The 21,455-nt window shown below is 38.5% G+C and overlaps 2 protein-coding genes across 2 annotated transcripts; one reads left to right on the top strand and one right to left on the bottom strand.

Annotated features, from left to right (window-relative positions):
- The first annotated feature begins 2,080 nt into the window (after positions 1-2,080).
- Positions 2,081-4,722, top strand: LOC144444354 (transmembrane protein 45B-like). The gene is made up of 2 exons (XM_078133767.1): positions 2,081-2,200; positions 4,006-4,722. The coding sequence occupies exons 1-2, from the start codon at positions 2,081-2,083 to the stop codon at positions 4,720-4,722; spliced, it is 837 nt and encodes a 278-aa protein (XP_077989893.1).
- A 15,169-nt stretch (positions 4,723-19,891) lies between these two features.
- On the bottom strand, positions 19,892-20,227 carry LOC144444355 (uncharacterized). The gene has a single exon (XM_078133769.1). The coding sequence runs from the start codon at positions 20,225-20,227 to the stop codon at positions 19,892-19,894; it is 336 nt and encodes a 111-aa protein (XP_077989895.1).
- Positions 20,228-21,455: the final 1,228 nt, after the last annotated feature.

A 21,455-nucleotide genomic window follows, 5' to 3' on the forward strand; every position in this document is an offset into this window, starting at 1 on the left:
GCCTTCAAGTATGGGTCTGAGGCAAATACAGACAGACAAGCCACTATCAGATTTTGTCATGGGTGCATTGAGAAAAAGGCTAGTCAATATGCAATTAATCAACATCCATCAAATATCGAGGAGGCTATGGATAAAATTAGATGGTTCCAATTTAATGCAGCTGCCATCTCTGGTGACACTAAACCCGCCCGTACTCAAGTTAGGTTACAAGGCCAGAAGACGAATCTGACTATAACATAGTTGCAGTGCAAGCTACTACCACTAGTACTTGGCCACCCCCACCTAACTTTAGTCAAAATAAACGCCCATCCACTCAAGTTGACTCCGGATACAAAATGATGGAAGACAGGATGTCACGTCTAGAGTTACATGTTGCTAACTTAAGCTCTAAATTTGATAGCTTTGCGAAGGAAATGAGGAGTTATATGATGACCACCACTCAAAAACGGACGTACAGTCGTTCCCCATCTCCTAAATCCGACAAGTGTTTTCTGTGTGGTGAAGTAGGCCATTTCAAAAGGGATTGTCCAATCTCTCTCCCAGACCCCATGGGACGGGAGTGACCTTTGAGGACTCGCTAAACAAACACGGATCAACCCAGTAGGCCCTGGGCTGACCCCGAATGAAAATGGCCAACCCCATTTGACTGAATTATCAGTCAAATCCCCACTGAACCCTAAGTACATAGATGCTGATGAGGAAGTAGTCATCTGCCAACTAGTCTGGTTCCATGCTGAGTGTGTCACTTACGATTGAAGGACATGGAACACAGGCAGTGATTGATACCGCCTCAGAGGTAACTATAATTTCAGACAAACTCTATGACCAATTGGATGCAAAACCCCCCTCTATTAAACCGATTACAATGCCAACAGCTGGACGTGAAATGAAAATGAAAGGTTTCTTAGTGGGCCCGGTCTGTATCAGGTTGGGAATGGAGGTGTACAAACAACTTCCCAGTTTGGTTCTGTTCCATCTACCACTTCGCAGGGGCAGAAAGGGACTAGTTCCAGATTGACAGGTTCTCAAAAACGAGACTCCATTCACGCCAGACTCGGAAGTTGAAACAGAATACTGTCACTTCCTCTACCTCAATGACTGCGGAATCTCTTTCGCAAGGGAAACCAAAGTCCAAGGGTAAAGGAGGGGAGAGTTCTGTGAAAACACGAACCAGGCCCCCTGTGAGCGGGGAATGCAGTAGTCTTACTACAATCAAGAAAGACTATGTACGATGTCCAAGGACAGGTACAGCAATCCCTGCAAGTCTAGATGCTAAATTGGGAGAGAAAACAATGAGAGGAAAGGACCAGCACAGGGGTGGAACCAGTCATCGTGCAACGGATGGTAACACATCCCAAGCACTGGCTGCGCCACCTTTGCAGAGGGTACAACCTCCACTGCGTATCTCACCCAGTTGCAGTACATCATCACAGACTGATTTACCATTGACGGTTGGGCAGGTAAGTCAAAGAAGGAGCTATGCTCAGGCTTTGATGACCCCTACCTCTAAGATGGCAAAGAAGAAATCTGTGTCGGGTACTGCCTTGCAACCTAAATTACCTTTGAAAGGGGGACAAGTGAGTCAAAGAAGGGGCTATGCTCGGGCTTTGATTTCTCATCCCCAGGAGAAAGTAAGGCAGGTATATGAATCCCGTACTATTCGGCTGTCTAAAATACCGTTAAAAGGTGAGCAAACAAGTCAAGGTAGTTCTTCTAAGACTTTGACCTCCCCTCCCCCAGAGATAGTAAGACAGCCGGGTGACCAAGGCAAGAAAAAGGTGAGTCACAGTCGAAAAAGACCTCGGACTGTGATCTCCCCAACGAAAGAAGGACCTTTTCCTGCCTTCCCTTTCCCCCACCCTAAGAGGGATGATGTGCCCCAAGACTCAGAGGATCTGATAACACGACAACGAGAACCCGAACCTGACCACCCAGTACATCTACTAGGTGGTGTGGAAGTATTCTGTGATCCCAGCAGATTTTGGGAAATAGGACCCCCTACCCTCGCTGGAAGAAGGCTGTAGGACTACATACCAAACATACCAGTAAAATATCTAAGAAGCAGTTCAAGACGTTCCGTATGTTGATGGAGTCCAGCAATATCGACGCTGTGGGTGAAGAAGGTCTAGATTACACAACACCTGAATCTGCTTGGCCAAAACAGAATGAACTTCTAGAGACCCTTATGGACATAAACCTGGTGAGGAGGTATTATAACTGGTAAGTAAGTACTGTCCCAGGGAACAGTTCATACATTTCCATTGCTTCTCTGGGGATGCACCACAAATTCAACTCTAGCTGACCCACTTTCCAAATACTTATTTTGGGTGTACAGCTAGTGTAAGGCATGTCACGCCCCTTCCGGTATTCACAATATCACAAATACCTGAAAATCGCCTCATCTTGGAGACAGACTCACCCTATTTTTCCCCTCCCAATTGTCCTAAACCAAACTCTCCCCAGTATATAGGAAGTGTTGGGTTTTTAATAGCCACAATTCGGGGCAGTACTCTCCATGAACTACTCCCTATCACGGTAAGGAACACCCGTACCCTTTATGGCTCCCTGTAAATTATAGGTCCCCCCATTTGTTTGGTAAGGGGGAAGAAGGGAAATTAGGTTTATTATGTAACTTACACTTGTGGTGTGTCATGACACTTGGCGCCTTATTGGAGGTAAAAAGTTGTACATTGACATACTGCGGGGGTAAAAATGCATGATAAATGACTCATTATGTGACTTACACTTGTGGTGTGTCATGACACTTGCCTTCTTGGAGGTAATAAGTGTATATCGACAGACTGCGGGGTAAGGGTGCATAATACACATCCAAAAATCTGATTACTGTGTTACTACACAGTCATTGGCCCTGAGATCTTCTTAGGAGGGGGAACAGATAACCAATGGCAGCATACTAACCAACAACATGTTTTTAGTTAATAGCTAGGGATGGCACTAATCAAGCCAGGGGACCACAGCATTCAGTTAAAATCCCTAGTTAAGGTATTATGTTCAGTATCAATACCTTGATAAAGAAATCAAGGTAGCTAGTCACTATACTATAAGTTGATGGCTAGTTAGTTAGAATTATTTGTACCCCATAAAAGTTGAGGTAAATAATTTCAGTTTAATACCCTGATAAGGACATCAAGGTAGCTAGTCATTATACCTTAATTTGATGACTAATTAGTTATAATTATTTGTACCCCATGAAAGGTGAGGTAAATAATTGGATAGCTGTTTTAATATAGCTGGCTCAGTATAACCGCTGGTACCTTGAATTGTACAAGGTAATGGGAAGTTGTTTCAGGCACTATGTTTACATACTAGTAGCTCTTCCACCTCCCCTAGTAACAGTCCCTGGTGGATACTCTTAGGCTATTTCACTCCCATAAGATCCCCTCAGGGTCCAGCCCTATTTAAATGAAGTTGGGGGAGTGTTGTATGAACGGTTTCCAGTGGCCCTCTGGAAACAGTACTATAGCAATAATGGATCAACCCATTAGGACGCCATCAACGACGGAGGACTCCGGCTGGTATATAAACGTATCACCCTGGAAAATCCCGTAGGACGATTTATAGACAGCGTTGGTGTATGCAATACGAATTAACTTATTCAAGACTACACCGACGCAGCCACACAAAGACGAAGTTGTTTCGCCTGACATTAGTCAGTTCAGGTAAGACAACGTCACCTCGGCTTTGATTACAACAATATTGCAGTGTAGAAACTCCTGACGCAGAGACTAGTTGACGTTGAGATCTCCGTCCACCGTCACATTATACAACACAATCGCCTGTATCGCTTAGGCTGTCTCAACACAAACTATGGCAAAGACTGGGACGTTTGAAGGACATGTTTTACCAGGTACGATTTTCCTCGTCTATGGCTTTTGGTGGACATTTCACATAACCCGTGTATATATCATACACAATAACGATCATTACAGTGTGTTGGTAAACAGGCCAAAGAAGTATTCAAGATGTCTGTATTACGTGTTGCAGAAGGCACAACTATTGGAGGGAGTGGCAAAAGTCCTGGCAGCTCTGATTGGGGCACTATTGGAAGTTAATGCAGCGAGCTGGGAGATGGTTGACGACAAGAATCGTTTCTACGCACAAAATGACTGGCACCATGTAACCATGTACATGGTTTTCGGATTCAGTGGAATAGTTGATGCATTAAGTCAAACCTATGTACGACTGGCACCCGGACGAGATAAGCTGTATTTATCAATCGCATTTGCTGTAGAAGGATTTTTGTTTTACCTACATTCTAGTGACAGCGAACCACTCGACGCCATCCTGCATAGACTACTAGTGTTGGCTATATTCGGTGGGGCAATATCAACATTCTTTGAAATGTGGCTGGTCAAACAACGATTTCTGCCATTTTTTCGCGTAGCCTTTATGCTGCTGCAAGGAACTTGGTTTTATCAGATAGCGTTTACGCTATTCGACCCGAGATCGGGTGCCGTAAAATGGGATGAGCAAAACAGTGCCAACGTCGCCTTTATCGTGATGTCCTTTAGCTGGCATTGTCTCGGAGTGGTGTTTTTCTTGAATGTGGTCTATGGCGCCATGACACTGTTCTACAGGTGCAAGTACGGGAAAGGGAATAACACTGACGTAAACGAAAAGGAAATCGTAGGAAACAGTTTTGAACTTGTAGTTGAAAATAAAAAACTCCTCGATTCGGACAACGATAATGATGAGGAGTAATATATAAGTGCCTGTCATTTTGCTGCTGTCTGTACTGTGCTAAGTTCACCTGGGGTTGCATTCACAAATAATGGGCAGGGGGGCCGGAGGAATTGAGGGAGGGGCTTGAAAATTTGGAGGATGGTGGAGGGGGGGGACTTGAAAAAATTTGGTGGGTTTAATAGATAAATAAATAACTATGATAAATAAAACTCTTCCAAAAACATGTATATAAAATCCTTTATGATTTCAGGCAGAAAGTACTTGTGACATTTCTTACAATTTATATTTGTAAAATGAATGTATAAACTGGTAAATGGAAAATATATAAATATAAATAAATTTTGTAAAAATTAAATAGTTTAATCGTTTAAAAGTTAAATTTGCACTATCCCTTAATTATTTGTTATCCATTTGTACCTGATTGATTATTGAAAGTTTTGAGCAAAGGACATCAAGCTCTGCATCTGAAGGCACATAAATGTGAAATGAGTATGAATAGCCTGTCAGGCCGTCACTGATATTTGGCTGGTGGTGGTGGATCAAAAGGTTTTATACTAATACAAATATATAGTTACAAATAAGATTGTTGTTGAGACCCTTCAATTACAAAAGAATTGTTGCAAACTGAAACATTATATACATTTATGGCCACCATTTTACCTGTTATTTCCATGGATCTGCATCATAGCTACCATGGTGTGTATTTATTTGCTTGGAATACATACAAGACTGTCAGTGTTTGGCTCAAAGGACAGAGTTGCCCTATTTTAAAAGTCTACATGTACTTTTTTAAATTTTGAATGCAAATTTGTATATGCTGTTTGCAAAAGACTGTACAGTAGTCTAATTGTCTCTAGATCCATTAATTTTAAAATCACTATGCAAAAATAATATTGGAAAGTATTCATGTAAATTTGTTAACAGGGTAGGAGTATGACTTTAAAAAATAATTCAGCCCTGTTCAGCTAAAATACATTAGTGAAAATGGAGAACTAAAAACCATGTCAAAATTTGACAGCCTTTTAACAAAAACGGGTGCAAAACATGTATATACACAAATTCCTATATAAAAAAACAACTAACATTAATTACCCTGTGTTCAGCTTCAATATACACTCAAGTGATGTTAAAGTCTGTGCAAATGAGTAAAATCTGGAGATTCAAAATGTAAACATGTTCATGCAATTACATTAGCGACAATGTATGTATGTACATGTATGTACATGTATATTGCAAACAAGAAAAAAACAGTGCCTGCTTCGTTTTTCGTTTTCTCGATCGGAAAAGGAAAAAGGAAAAACAATTTGTTTTTCGTTTTTCGTGTCATCGATCGGAAAATAGAACAAGGAAAACAAATTGTTTTTTCCATTGCCGTTTCGTTTTTGGAATATTTGGTGGCCCTGAAAAACTATTAAACTAGGTACACCATTTAAGATCCCCTCTTTGAAGATCCACCTTCAATTGTGTTCAATGTTGTCTTTGGTTGAAATTTTGTTTGATATAATTATCTCATTGCACTGACACTAGCGTTATTCCGCAATTCATTTTGAAGCGACAATTTGCTATGGAAAGAATTTGAACACAAAGCTGTACCTTCGACATTGAAACTCAAACTTCAGTTTCCATTATAATGATAATGACAAGGAGAATCCACTGAGTTCACCTTGGGTTTCGACATAAAGGAGGGCCATACAAGTTTTGGGAGCTGGGTTAAGAAAATGATTATTTTGTTGTGTTACTTATTTGAGAAAACACCATTCCTTTTTTTTAATTTTTTTTTTAGTTTGAATGTGACATCTTTTTGAAAGGTACGACATTGGGCCAGAACAAATGAAAAAGCTGTTCAACCTACCCATATTTTATTGTATGGGGGTGGGGGGACGGGACGCCGAACATTGACAAAGTACATCCAAGTTGTATGATAGTTGGATGAGAGATAACCAGCCGTGTAGATTTACGTACAGGCTGGAACCCTTAAAATTTTTGGTTGGTTTGAGTCTACAGGAAAACTATTGGCGATACGTTCCCGGGTCGGTAATAGTTGATCCTTCAACCTGAACGTTTCAAAACCAGCTATAGGGTCTCTTCATCAGTCGCAGTTGTTGTGATAAAGTCACCTTCCCATATTTGTTGTCTGTTCATCAAGTAGAGAAGCCAGTATTTCAGCATTCCTATCATCTAGTTCTTTTTCCGAAAATTCGGAATGCTATGTCGGCTATTTCGGGTGATGCCGAAGAGCCCATGCTGCATCCACATGTTGTGTGTGGAATTCTCCATAAAATTCAAATGTGTTCTTCGTGAGAATCACACTTAATAGTTTTAGGAGATACTCTGTCGGTGGTTTTGGAATGTTATAGTCGATTGTTTGTGTAACTGGCGAGTCAACTGCTTCGTATACATACATACATACATACATACATACATACATACACACATACACACATACATACATACATACATACATACATACATACATACATACGTACGTACGGTATGTACGTATGTACGTATGTATGTATGTATGTATGTATGTATGTATGTACGTACGTACGTACGTACGTAATGTACGTATGTACGTATGTATGTATGTATGTATGTATGTATGTATGTATGTATGCATTTTATTACCAACGATCACAGTGTATCAGATATGTCTATTTCAGGAATTTGTAAGGTTTCTTTCTGGTGATGAGAAAGTATTGAGGTTAAAGGAAGAACAAATAATTTTCCGTCTCGGATCGCTGGAACCCCTAGGAATTAATAGATTATTCTCGTCATTCCCGGTCTACTCAGTTTTTTTGTTGTTTTTTTAAATTTCAGGCGTGTTCTATTGAGTTCTATTTGGTGCGTGCGAATATTAGAACTTTTCACACGTATTACCGTTTATCACGCGCTGTTGTCGTTCTGTTCCATTACATTACATTCAGATATGTTCAGGTGTTTACCTTACATGTCTGTATCTCGCCGATATTACCTTGAAAAAGAATATTTATTCGAAACGTCGGATTTTACATCTATTTATACGGACTGACTTACTAGTTCCATATGCATCACTTTCCACATACATACATACATACATACATACATACATACATACATACATACATACATACATACATACATACATACATACGTACATACATACATACATACATAAATACATACATACATACATACATACATACATACATACATACATACATACATACATACATACATAAATACATACGTACATACGTACATACATACATTCATACATACATACATAAATACATACATACATAAATACATACATACATACATACATACATACATACATACATACATACATACATACGACATACACATATATTTATAGTGGGGTATGAGCTTGCTTTGAAAGGAGAGACGACATGATACTAGTAGTTACGGGGGGGATGTGTGAAGGGCGGTGATAACTTACTATGTTTATATTTGAAAATACAGAAATATAGGACACAATATAGGACACCATATAAAGGCTTAAAATATACTATATAAATGTAATTTTACCATCAATAAGAATCGTTTATTTCTAATGGTTATTAAAAGAGGAAAACAAGTTCATTACAATAGTTATTTGATTATAATAGCAAAATGAAAACCTTCCAACTGTTCGAGCTCTTCCCGCCTCTCTCTCTCTCTCTCTCTCTCTCTCTCTCTCTCTCTCTCTCTCTCTCTCTCTCTCTCTCTCTCTCTCTCTCTCTCTCTCTCTCTCTCTCTCTCTCTCTCTCTCTCTCTCTCTCTCTCTCTCTCTCTCTCTCTCTCTCTCTCTCTCTCTCTCTCTCTCTCTCTCTCTCTCTCTCTCTCTCCGCCGTGCCAGTCTTCGCGTTGTATTTATGAGAAAAAGAAGAGCACCCTGAAGAGGAGCAAAATCAGCATTGGCAGCTTTATTTAGCAGGAGCAGTAGTTCGGATACCTTTCACAAAACTCGGCTTCACATGTTTGTTGTGGGTCTCGACCAAAACTGTAGTCTTCACGAAGTGTTGTCCCCATGTCGTCAGTGTACATCTGTTTACTATAATTTGATAGACATTTTCCGTAGGGTAATGGTAAGAACTGATTAGGTTTTGGTAATAATCTGATGAATATTAATGACTAATTTGAGTAATTAATCGATCGAACAAGTATAAAGATTCAGATTCAGATTCAGATTCAGGTAGCATTATCTTGAACATTATATCGAGCGTCAGATGGCCTCAGATCCGAAGACACTCGACGGACTCAAACCTGAAATAATATCGTTGTGACTGGTAGAGAATGGATCGGATGTCCTGGTCATTAATAAGACAAATATAGTCCTGAGAATTTGGCTATCGTGATTCAAGTTATATCAACATACTGGGTTGTGACTTCATCAAGCCGAATGTCAAATATACACTGACTGCATATATTCATGGAGAATATTTCAATTTGAATGAATTTTGAAAGATACTGCGTTTACGTTTTTGACATGAAAAGTTTTACCTTTTCTTAAAGTTTGAGATTTGGCCATTCGAAAGACCCGCTTGAACGGACCGTCCCCGTATTGCGGTGTATGACACTCAGTTTGGAATAGGCCATTCCAGACCAGTAAAGAGAAAATTGCATTGAGAACACAACGCCCTCGCTCAAATTGGCAGTATAACCCGGCAGTATAATCACCTCATAGTACCGTTTCATAAGAGTTTTGTCTCTGGGTATTCTATAGAAGTGCAAATCAGGGATGTTTTTCGTATTGTTCACACACAGAAAGCAACAGTGCCCTACGATTAACCAAGTAACCTGTAACATGTATACCCCCCCAAGATATACACACAGACAGAAAGTAGAGCGCCACCAGGCATGGCAAATTTTGGAAAGGCTATTCATTGAGACATTACATTACGCCTCAGACCACCAAGTTCGGTGATCTGATTACCTCACCTTGTTTATAACGTACATAAATAGTTATTACTTGTTTTATGTTGACCTTTGACATTCATACGATTTTTTTTTCAGACACCACTTACACATTTAAATTTATTTGTGATAGAGCTTTACGTCTTATATTTTGTCGTGGAGTTCAATACTGTCGGAGTCGACGCTGCTGTTTATTTTCGAAGTAGATTATAATATTTGATGTTAATGTTCATCTTTTCGATTTAAACGTACGTACGTACATACGTACATACATACATACATACATACATACATACATACATACATACATACATACGTACGTACGTACGTACATACATACAAGACAGACAGACAGACAGACAGACGCACACGGACACACGGTGTCAGTGACATTGATGTCAACATTTTTGAAAGATATACATTTTTATCAATATAGTTATTTGTGCTGGGCATGTTTTTTTTTTGTCTGAGCTAAACACTTCGAAAAATACAAAAGATGTCAAATTACGCTTACATTAAAATGTGAGGGCGCAATTTCAGTTGAACGACTTCTAGTATATATTTAAATACACAGGGTTATTTTAAGGCCAAGATATATGGCAAGTGATTTTTCTTAATATTCTGAATTCATTCATGTGACATTTTGTTCAAGTTGTTGAACAAGCTGGTAAGATAGAGTAGGCTTTGTGTGCTGGTGTATTTTGGGGAACTAGAGATATACTTTAGAAGTGAGAAATTAATATCCGTCTTAAATAGCAACTGTAAACCGGAGACATGTTACAATATGTCTAGGAAGATGCCCTGACCTTCACTAGTATTAGCTGTGACCAGGAGCATGCGCAGGAAGGAAATTATGTCACCTCATACAATGTATTCGACGATATAAATGATTCCGGTTACTTAAATCATAGAGGCAAGGGACCACGAGAATCACGGTGAGTTTACGAGTAATATTACCACTCGCACACATTCTTAAGCTTACATATATCTGTCTATGCCCGACAAAATGTATAGCACACGTTTGTTCTTGGAACGTCTACGGACACTTCAGTGTGGGGGAAAATACCTAGAAGAGGCCAATCACTTGTCTATAATTGCTTCCTACATTTTATGTGTACTAACAATGTAAAAATTATACCCTGGATATAATTATGCATGAAACAATAAGTAATATCTGTGCTAGCACCATTGTTTGAGACTGTACTATTCAAATTCTGTACACTTTCAATTCCCCCTTTGTCGTACATTACAATAAAACTGTCGACATCCAAGCATTGGCGAACTGAACCTTTACAAAACGGGGAATGTAAACAACTGAATTGGATTAATAACAGGATGTTTGATGCACGGGGACAAATACTAACATTCCATTGTCTGATAAGAACATTTGTGTGTGGCCTATCATATTCTGACACACAAAAAAAACCCTGGCATAACATGCACATGCAAAGAGGATATAAAATTGTTCTTATCAAAGCATGTTAATCCATCGTTGGTGGAGGGTCTACGGTTAATCCAATTCATTTGTTGACTTTCCCTGTTTGTAACAGTTTCTGTTCGTCGGTGCTTCGATGTCGGTAGTTGTAGTAACGCTTTAAAAACTGTTCGCTCCCTAAGGTCTATGCTGTGAAAGCAAGATGAAAATTAAGAGATCAAAATTAATAAGCTTATGAATACGACTGACATTACAGTTAGAAGTTATTTCTTCGTTCAGCCAAGGAAAATACTAGTGATCACCTAAGGGGCCTTTGTCACTATGAGTCACTTGACAAGTAGTGACAGCCCTTAGGTCACGAGTATTTTCCCGCTGAATGAAGAAAAATATTAGAGAATAACATAATTATGCCAGTGCCAGTAATATCACAGACAAATCGGGGAAAGTAATGGCAATTTTGAACGTTTTGACTCATGTTTTGAACACAGCGGAACTAGTGACGTAACACATGCGTGATCATGACATACACGCGCGTTGTCGTGACGTATAACGACCAGGGTATATATTCCATATTTTTGGTTCAACCTGGCTCGTGCATTGCATAATGTAAAATATACTATATAGATAACTAATACTTAGTGTCAGGGCCATTGTTTGGGAACATTGTTAGCCGACATTTATGCAATGCATAATTGACATTAGTCATATAGTCAGACTTGGGTAGACGCTGTGATAGTGCAGTGAAAACCAAGACATCTAGTCACTTGTCAAAATGTATCCTACTACTGAAGCAAAGACTCGACGCCATCTGATTAAAATCCGATGTAGATGTCGGCTAATCGTGCATTGCTATCTTACCATCGTTATTTAGCTTGAATTGACCTTCGTAGTACATGTTTACGTTTTTAGCCTGATCGCCTCCTCTGCACGATTAGCCGACATCTACATCGGATTTTAATCAGATTGAGACTCGACGATACCAACGAATACAACAACAATTCGGATAATAGTGCGTGTTCAGGAGACTCTTTGTCTGATTTTTAAAAGTAGTGTACTAATAGAATGAACGGTTCGGTGACATTTCAATGACCCTGTTGATTGTCATTCGAATTCGCAGATATAAATATGTATACATGTAGGTTGCCTTTTGTAACAAGAATGCTTCGACGCATTTAATGAAAATTATCCAATGTGCTTAATATTCCGTTGCATAAGACGTTTGCCGATATAAATACTAAATCTACATATTATCGACAGTGTTCCATTAGGACAGGTCACTGCATTACAACAGTCAATGTGTCGTTTACAGTAAGTAAGTAAGTAAGTAAGTATTATCTATCATCATGGGGAATAAATTTACAAACGCGATGATGCTGAAATAAGATGATTAAATAGGGTCAAAGCAATGTATCTGTGGATTGTTTGGTATCTAGGAATGCACATATAAAAAACTGTTGTATGATTCGTAGGGTGATTGCATGTAATTGATATGACCTGATATAGAAACTAATATTTCAATGCACGTCAGTATCTCTATAAACAGTAACATATATATACATGTACATATACATCGATTGACTTACAATGCGGACTATTTTATATTAAAGCTGGGTCACGATTCTGTGGATATTTTGAATGACATGTACAGCTTAGGGAAACTTTACCTTCTACGTAATTATGGCTCGCATGGTTTGACTTGCAGGATAAATTCGACTCCATTAATTGTGTCATAGATAGTAATAAGTAGTGAACGCTTGAATTGACAAAATAATTCTTTCATTGTTTATTGGTGTTAATTAGTTTGACCCGGCTAGTATGTATGTATGTATGTATGTATGTATGTATGTATGTACGTAGGTATGTGTGTATGTATGTATGTATGTATGTATGTATGTATGTATGTATGTATGTATGTGTGTGTGTATGTATGTATGTATGTATGTATGTATGTATGTATGTATGTACGTATGTACGTAGGTATGTGTGTGTATGTATGTATGTATGTATGTATGTGTGCGTGCGTGCGTGCGTATGTATGTATGTATGTATGTATGTATGTGTGTATGTATGTATGTGTGTATGTATGTATGTATGTATGTATGTATGTATGTATGTATGTGTGTGTGTATGTATGTATGTATGTATGTATGTATGTATGTGTGTGTGTGTGTATGTATGTATGTATGTATGTATGTATGTATGTGTGTGTGTATGTATGTATGTATGTATGTATGTATGTATGTATGTAAATGTTAATTTTCATTGACCCTCAAACTAAAACTTATATATCAAAATAGTCTAACGCGAATGGGTAGGCCTAGTATTAATAATAATCAGGATGTACGCAGTTGAATGTTTGTCCTTCCGTTTGTTTGTTTGTTTGTTTGTCCGTCTGAGAGGGGAGAGAGGGAGAGGGTGTCATCGGAGGGAGAGGGAGGGAAGGACAGACTGACAGACGCAGACAATCTAAAGGCAGTTCAGTACAATATTTGTATGTCATAGTATCCCAAACCACTAAAATAATATATGTCAATCGATGTCAGCGTCTCTGGTTCAGACCCAAAAATTCACTTCACTAAAAACAATTAGACGAAGTACTTGAGTTTCTTGTATTTTTTCCTTTGGCTTAGGCGTCATTGATACATCGAAAATAAATCTTTAAAACTTCTTTTTTGTTTGTTTTTCATGTGATACAGATAACTCCCGACTTTTAAGTAAGTGAATACCTTCGACGGAACAATGGAATGTGTCGAATTTGAAAACGAAACTTATAAGCATAGCGGATATGACGTCACTGTTACTTCCTCGACCGTCACCTTTCAAGTCCATGCAGATATACTTCGCGACCAAAGCGAGTATTTCAAGGCGAAGCTCCCACCTTCAGCAGAGATAGAGGACAAACCGTTCAACTTACAGTTCGGAGAACCGTCACCTACACCGGCAACATTGCAACGAATTTTCCAATTCTTTTACACTGGGAAACTGGAGGTGGCAAATGATGAGATAGCAGACACGCTAACAGCTGGTGGTGTTCTTGGTATACAAAATGACACATTCCATGATGAAATAATGAAAACATTGGATTTTGACAATTGGCACTTGTTTGTTACTAGTGGTAAAAGTGATTTCTATAAGGAGATTTCGAACAATGCTAAAAGATATGCAGCCGACCATTTTCAGTTTGTCAAATGCACAGATGCATTTACATCCATCTGTGCTGAAGAAAAGAAAGATGTCGAGCGAATGGTTGGTGAAAGGGGAACATATATGCAGCGGGCAATTGCACTTGTACTCCTTCACACCGTACCGGATGAAGACGGCAAATACGGAAATCTGGTGTGTTATTATGATCATGAAAAGAAGGACTGGTTGTCACTTGGGACATCATACAGATCGCAGCAAGAAAGGTTCAGCAATGACCCAGTGTTTAACCAAACATCAAATTATGGGCACAGATTGTGCTACATCGACATGGATCCTAACGACTCGGTTGCTCTTACAGTATTTGATACCAAAACCAGTGAAAACCAAACGAAAAATTGCACCAGAGCTGAAACATCCCAAGCAGCCATTATTTCGTCTGATGGGGATATATTCTACCATGTCGCCCCTAAGATTAAAAAAGATAAAATAGAGGTGAAAGTTTTTGCATTAGATAATTCGGCATCAATGGTTGCTTCACCTTGCTTCCTTACTTTCTCAAAAGACAGCCAAGTAAGAAGAACGGGAGATTTAGACATGCATTGTGAGGTAGCAGATGCGTCTTGTTTTTGTGGGAAACTGTTTGTACTCGTTCTTGTGGAGGAAATTAGTCACCAGCGCAACAAACATCGCACTTACAAGGTAGTACTGATCGAAGTGTCTGTTGCAGCTGAGGAGTCAAGTTCAGGTTCAACTAACGCTGTATCATTACAGGTCTGCAGGGAGGTGTCTGTATCAACTTCGATGTCGATGAAACCATTGATTCGACTATTCAACAACGGCACGCTGTATGTATCAATGTTATTCGGAGATGAGGCAACGTTGTTCAAGTATAACGACGGCGAGATACAAAAAGTTTGGGAATGCAACGACTTTCCAACCACGCCCGCACGCGCCCATCTCACCATGGTGGATGGAATGATTTATGCATTTGATGTGTCCACCACCAGTATGCGATATTTTGACACTAAAGATGATAGCTCCGGAGCACTGACGCTGCCAGCTGTCATCAGCAAATCGTGGCATGTGGTAAAAATCATGGGACTGGAAGTCCCAAAGCATTTTGCGAAGCGTGGGAAGAGTTTACAGGAAATAGAAGTCCGGGAATGTATTCAGATAAAAGATGTTGGAGAATTCACAATTGAGGAAGAGGATGATGAAACCGGGAATATTTGCTCGTGTTTGGTCTATCCAGTGATCTGTTGCTGCTTTCCCTGCTTAGCCTGCTATGTGCATTGCGTGGAGCATAAACCATTGCAAATTGATGATTTCCGCCGGGCTGCTAGATTATTGTATAACATGATGTGGTTTCCGTTTAAATGCCGACATAGACGGTCACGGAGACGTAACGTCAATGTGTAGGTTGACGCCGGACAAAGAAGCTTCGACCTGGGGAAAAGGTTGGAACTGTCGCTATCGTTGTATACGTAGTTGTCATCAGCAGTCGCGGTAACAGCATCATCATCATCATCGTAGTCGTCGACGCCGCAGTCAACGTTGTCGCCGCAGCCGTCACCACCACCGCCACCACACCACAATAATCACCACTACTACCACCACCACCACCACCATCATCATCATCATTTTCATCATCATCATCATCATCATCATCATCATCATCATCATCATCATCATCATCACCGATCAAACATTAAAAATAAATATCGAATATTATGGTAGTTCAGCAATAATAAATGTACATGCATTAACAGGTGGAAAATGAACAACCATACAACGAGTTGAGATGAAAATGTACGAAGATGTGACGTTTATATATCAAGTCGTATACTGTAGACAATAATACTGTCTGTATGTATGTATACATGTCAAATATTTGTGGACATTCCGAAAGTTTGCGTTTTGATCCATATTGAATTTCATCTGAATCACATTATTCAGAAAACGTGCTCATAAATAAAAAAGGAACAATTATAACAAGATTGGAAGAGGGTCATCCGAATCAAGATTACGCCTTGCAGAAAATCAAACTTCTTCATTTTTTCCAAAGTCTGCCAAATGAAAGCTTGTTCCTGGTCTTTTTTTGAAATAATGATTGTTCACCGTTTTGTTGTCTTGGAAACTGATAATCTGTTTTATTTCCATACATAGTTAATAGAGTACAGGGTTAGCACAGCATTCTGTGGCCATATAGGATGCTAAAATAACTTAATTTTGATATTATTTTGAACTGTATTTCACAAATGTGTACGGTTACCCATTATTACCCCTGGCACAGATCAATTGCAGCACAACGGCCTTTTTATACTTCACAAGTTTAAAGGCTTTATTTCCAAGGTGCATTGTACTGTACCAAAGAATGATAAAACATTTACTTAGTTTCTTATACTAAATAGATTGATATGTGTGTGTTTGTGTGTGTGTGTGTGTGTGTGTGTTTGTGATCTGTCAACGGATCATTCAGTGACATTCAGTAGAATTAGTGCTATTGGGAAATATAATAAAAATTATATATATCCAATTTTAGCAGTGAAGCTAGAGTTGGCATTGAACTTGAATAACACTGTACTAGTTAAGTATAAATCGCTTGGAGTGTCCCTGTGATTACAGTCCTGTTAATATAAATGCTGAGTGATAATCTTTCTGGGACAAAATTTTGAAATAAGAAAGCGTAAACAACGTGACTTCATCATCCTGGAAGAAGACCTGGGAACTAGGGATGAAGACTAAGATTTATCCAAATGATTTGATGCGGTCCAAGTTTTCAAGTTGTTTGTATTGGGACTGATGCTTTCACGGTTTAAAGTTGTAATTAAACCAGTCGTTTTGAGCGAAGGACTCTTTATCGATCGATGTCCATAATGTTGTATTATACCTTGTCAATCCTTTCGGTTTTTGCACTCAAACCTAACAAATTATGATATACCTTAGAAAAAGCAGCGAGAATCGACGAGACACAATAATCAATGTAGTAGTGCAGACAGTTATTGTAATGTAGTATTTAAACATGCATAACCTTTGACCTGAAGTGATGTACCATGCAATGTAAATAGCAGTGTTGCTGTTGGTTACACGAGAGTTGTGTTGTAAAGTATGAACTCTGTAAAGTAACCTCAACCAGCAATACATTGTAATTAATAAATAGACAAAAAGTTGTATTTCAACGCAATTTGGTCAACTTGTGCATTTATTGCATTTTGTTATCGTCTAACGGAAAAACACATTTTAAACTATAGCACGTACGTGATGATGTGGGCCAGCATAAAACGTATATTATATTACGACGGATTAGTGCTACTGTAACAATTTACTACAAATCAAGCTATATATAAACGAATGCATAGAGAGAGAAAGAGAGAATGGGAGAGAGAGAGATTGCATGCACATAGTACATACATACATACATACATACATACATACATACATACATACATACATACATACATACTTTGGTTATATAGTAGTGATGATATCCACAGCTTCGTGCGGTACCGCTATCACCCACAGTTTGCCTATACCTTAATTCCCGTAATAGCAACATAAAGGGAACACAGGGGCAGACAGTTCCCATACAACTATTTAAGGCGAATATTGTTAAGCTCTATCCATCTCATGCATGCAAGGTCTATTTACATGTAGGCGTTCCTTGAGCTCTCTGATACTTCTGGCATCACCTACGTCAGGTATTTCAGTTTGTCTTTATACCCAGGGTGATGTTAATGTATGCATTGTTCAGGTTAAACTTTTTTTAAGTTATTAAACTTAAAAAATGTTTATTATTTTTATTAATCACCATGAACATTGGCGTGAGACATTCGCTGTATTCCTATAAAAATTTACAGAACGTCATCTTTTGTATAGATATCACAGCTTACTGTGACGTCACAGTAGGTACACACGTCAGTTATCTATACCGCGGTCGAGGTCATTTAAGTTCAATAGATAATGCGATGTATATGAGCATTAAGTGTACGTGTTAAATAACTCTTTTTAGCATTTGTTTATCAACATGTTAGCATATTAATGTTTGCACTCCTGGTCTTGTTAGAACTTGACAAAACCAGTTACATTTATGTGACAATAAAGACAGAACCTGAGATTTTTCGGCCGAGTCAGTTTACGAAATTCAGTGGCTTCTGTACAGCGGCTTGTCATGCGTTTTGAAGAAAGGAGCAAATTGCGGACGATGGTAAATTGGTATGAGGTTGGGAAACCCAACGACTATATTATTAATGTTTGCTGATATTTAATGTGGATGTATACGCCCATGAAATCACCTTTATGATCGCATGCTGCAGTGTCGTACACAGAACTAATCGTCGTTGGTGGCGCTCCTGTTAAGCAGTGATTGAAGAGGCGTGTCAACAGTGACGAAGTTTTCGGTCCAAATTCCCACTATCGCTCTATTTGACTAAAGACATGCCCAGACGTGTTTTAGTAGTGAGAGTGTAAAAAAAAACACCATGATTTATTTCATGAAATAAAGTAACTTCTGAAAGTGATATTTAAAATGTGCAAACTGCACCCATGATTAATATTAGAGATGTAACAAATGTATACATTATAATGGTTTACCTAGCAAATCACTAGTGTGAGTTTGAAATAACACAGCTCTGGAGAAGACTTGTATTTACCTAGGCGAATTATCTGTAAGATGTTTTACTCTTCAAACACAGGTCGAAAAAAGAAGATCACATATACTGTAAATTTAGCAAATTCAAAATCCGATTTATTGTTTGTACGCTAGGTAAATCATACAGAATCTTCCAGTATGTTTTTTTGTAATATTTCAGTATTCTAGAATTGCTAAAAATAGGATTGTACATTTCTAACCAAATGTAGTCATAGTCACCTGAGGACATCGCTTCAGAGATACACCGTTGACTCATATTCTGTTTAAATATTAAAAGAAAGGTTGTCAAAATAACATATCTACCGCTTCCCCTCTATCGACATTTTGACCTTCGGAATTTGAACCAATCGGGTGATAACATATCTATACGTCATTTTGACGAGAGTCAGAGGTATTTTTTAGTCCTTCAGTACTTAAAATAAAGACCACTCCCTAATTATAATATGCATAGATAGTCGTTAAATGTGAGCATCATCAGATTATCAAAATATGGTGTACATTTACATCGAACTGACGATGTCAGAATCAATTATTTAACAATTTATATTCTGTAGATTGTAGACAATAATCAATTTCTTATTGTGTTCAGTAGAAAAATAAATCATACAGGATGAATATTCAACAACTTAAAAAAAATAGCCGTCGACGTCTGACGTCATTCTTGGTTTAGTGAGTCCGACGAATTACCATTACAAAAGGTAATTGAAATATCCTTGAAGATCTGTCTGCTATAGCTATATGAAACACTGAAGCGTCGGATGATCTCGGATGGTTCCACGTCATCAAACTGCGATGGAAGCTGACTTTTCCGAACACAACATGTCACATCGCTATCAGCTTATTATAACTGGGTCATGTACACATAAGGTGCCATCACCATGTACGGTCCGGTATTTGCTGTTTACTTGATTTAAAAATATCAGAAAAGAAAAAAATAATTCCAAATAGATTACGTTTATATTCCTAAAGGTTGATGATATTGGTACGTTTCTCTACTCTACCATAGTGGATATCCAATTAGTGGAATTCCATTGAGCACACTCAGGCTGGTGATGGCATTACTAGCCCCTTCCCATGGATGCAGCCATTGGTGCTGGATATTCCCTTAATTCCTGGCCTTCCTGAACCAACGCACAACACGGGCAGAAACAGTGAACTATCATGTCACCGCATGGTGTCCCCATAATGTCTCGTTCATCTCGAATTAGCCGTCTAACTTTTGCCGCGCAAAACATATGCAAAATCGGTACAAAGAAAGCAAGCGCGTGTATTGGGCAGGGTTTTCCTACGGCTCTTGCGTTCCTTCCAGCTGTTAAACAGGGCAAGAGATATGTTATCAAACACAAACCAATGTCTCCGAAACATCCAAAGAGACCGTTACTCCACATTTTAGGCATCTTGGCGTTATTCTGTTGATTACAACGTAACGTAGAACTGTAAACTCTGAACGATGACCGTTGGATTGCAAGATGTAACTGCTGACGAGCTGTGTATCTATTGATGAGGCTTAGCGAACGTTTGTTAAAATATAACACAAATGGAGCTAGCTAATGATCTATTTGTCCATCATACGATTGGACTATGCATGCCCATCAACGTTAATTCACATGACCTGCGACAGACAGAGATGATAAGACAACTGCACGTCCAATTAAATATGCACGTTGTGCGTTGGATTCCATTAATAACATGGCAATACGAAAATTGACAGTAAATTGGATATTACCCTGGTGATATTTTCAGTTTTAAGTAACGTTTAGTAAGTTTTAACATACAAATCAAAACGAATCTTCCTCTATGTTATACAGGGAAGTCATGGCATTGGCAAGGGAGAGAATACGGAATGTCGCCTTCATGATTTAAGCTCGGTCGGCTCTGCTGAAGGTGATGCAAACGCACCGTTGCGTTGCTCCACGTTCAAAACGTTACGGCCTACCTTTTTTTTTAAATACTGTGTATAGATTCTCCTTTTAGTCGTTTCTAATTTGTCTATCAGGATCGATAAATCATCCTGATGTGACAACAAACTCAAGCTAATCATAATCATATTGTTACAACTCGCTCAATTTATATTTCATTTGAAATTATCGGTATAAATGTAACACATTATGTGCAAAGTTAAGGTTGAATGAGCCCTCGACGAATCAGAGGTTGAAAACTCGTGTTGCTTGGTTATTTGCTCTTCTGACAAGGACTAGTTATTGTCGCGAGTCTGTAGTTGAAATTAGATTATACATGCATGTGCTTACAGGTCATCACACAATGACAATATTTCATTCACAAGGGAACATAGATTAAGAACTGATACGGTTATCTTGTCGTTTCAATATTTGCACAAGATACCTGCAGGTCATACAAGTTCTCCGAGTCAAGTTCGTTTAATAGCTAGCTGCATTTTCTCTTTAGTAGTGCAACCTGGTGTCAATGCCAATGAAACTAGTCTTATCAAATAAAGTTGGCACTCGTTTAAAAAAAGAAAACAAGAACATTTATTTCTTAAATAACTTCTTGTCTCAAGTCTTTTCTAAAAAAACTGATTTTAGTGTATAGATGAAAACTTGGTAGTATACAAGATAATGTTAACACAACGCTTTATATATGGACACAGTAAAATCTTCGAAATTT

The sequence above is a fragment of the Glandiceps talaboti genome, chromosome 13, assembly GCF_964340395.1.
Source record: "Glandiceps talaboti chromosome 13, keGlaTala1.1, whole genome shotgun sequence".
NCBI classification, from domain to species: domain Eukaryota; kingdom Metazoa; phylum Hemichordata; class Enteropneusta; family Spengelidae; genus Glandiceps; species Glandiceps talaboti.

Excerpts from the sequence above, each read along its gene's own strand:
- LOC144444354 (XM_078133767.1), top strand. The coding sequence starts at position 2,081 with ATGTTGATGGAGTCCAGCAATATCGACGCTGTGGGTGAAGAAGGTCTA. Across the intron at positions 2,201-4,005 it reads CCCTTATGGACATAAACCTG|AAGGCACAACTATTGGAGGG; the intron begins GTGAGGAGGTAT and ends TACGTGTTGCAG.
- LOC144444355 (XM_078133769.1), bottom strand. The coding sequence starts at position 20,227 with ATGCCTAAAATGTGGAGTAACGGTCTCTTTGGATGTTTCGGAGACATT.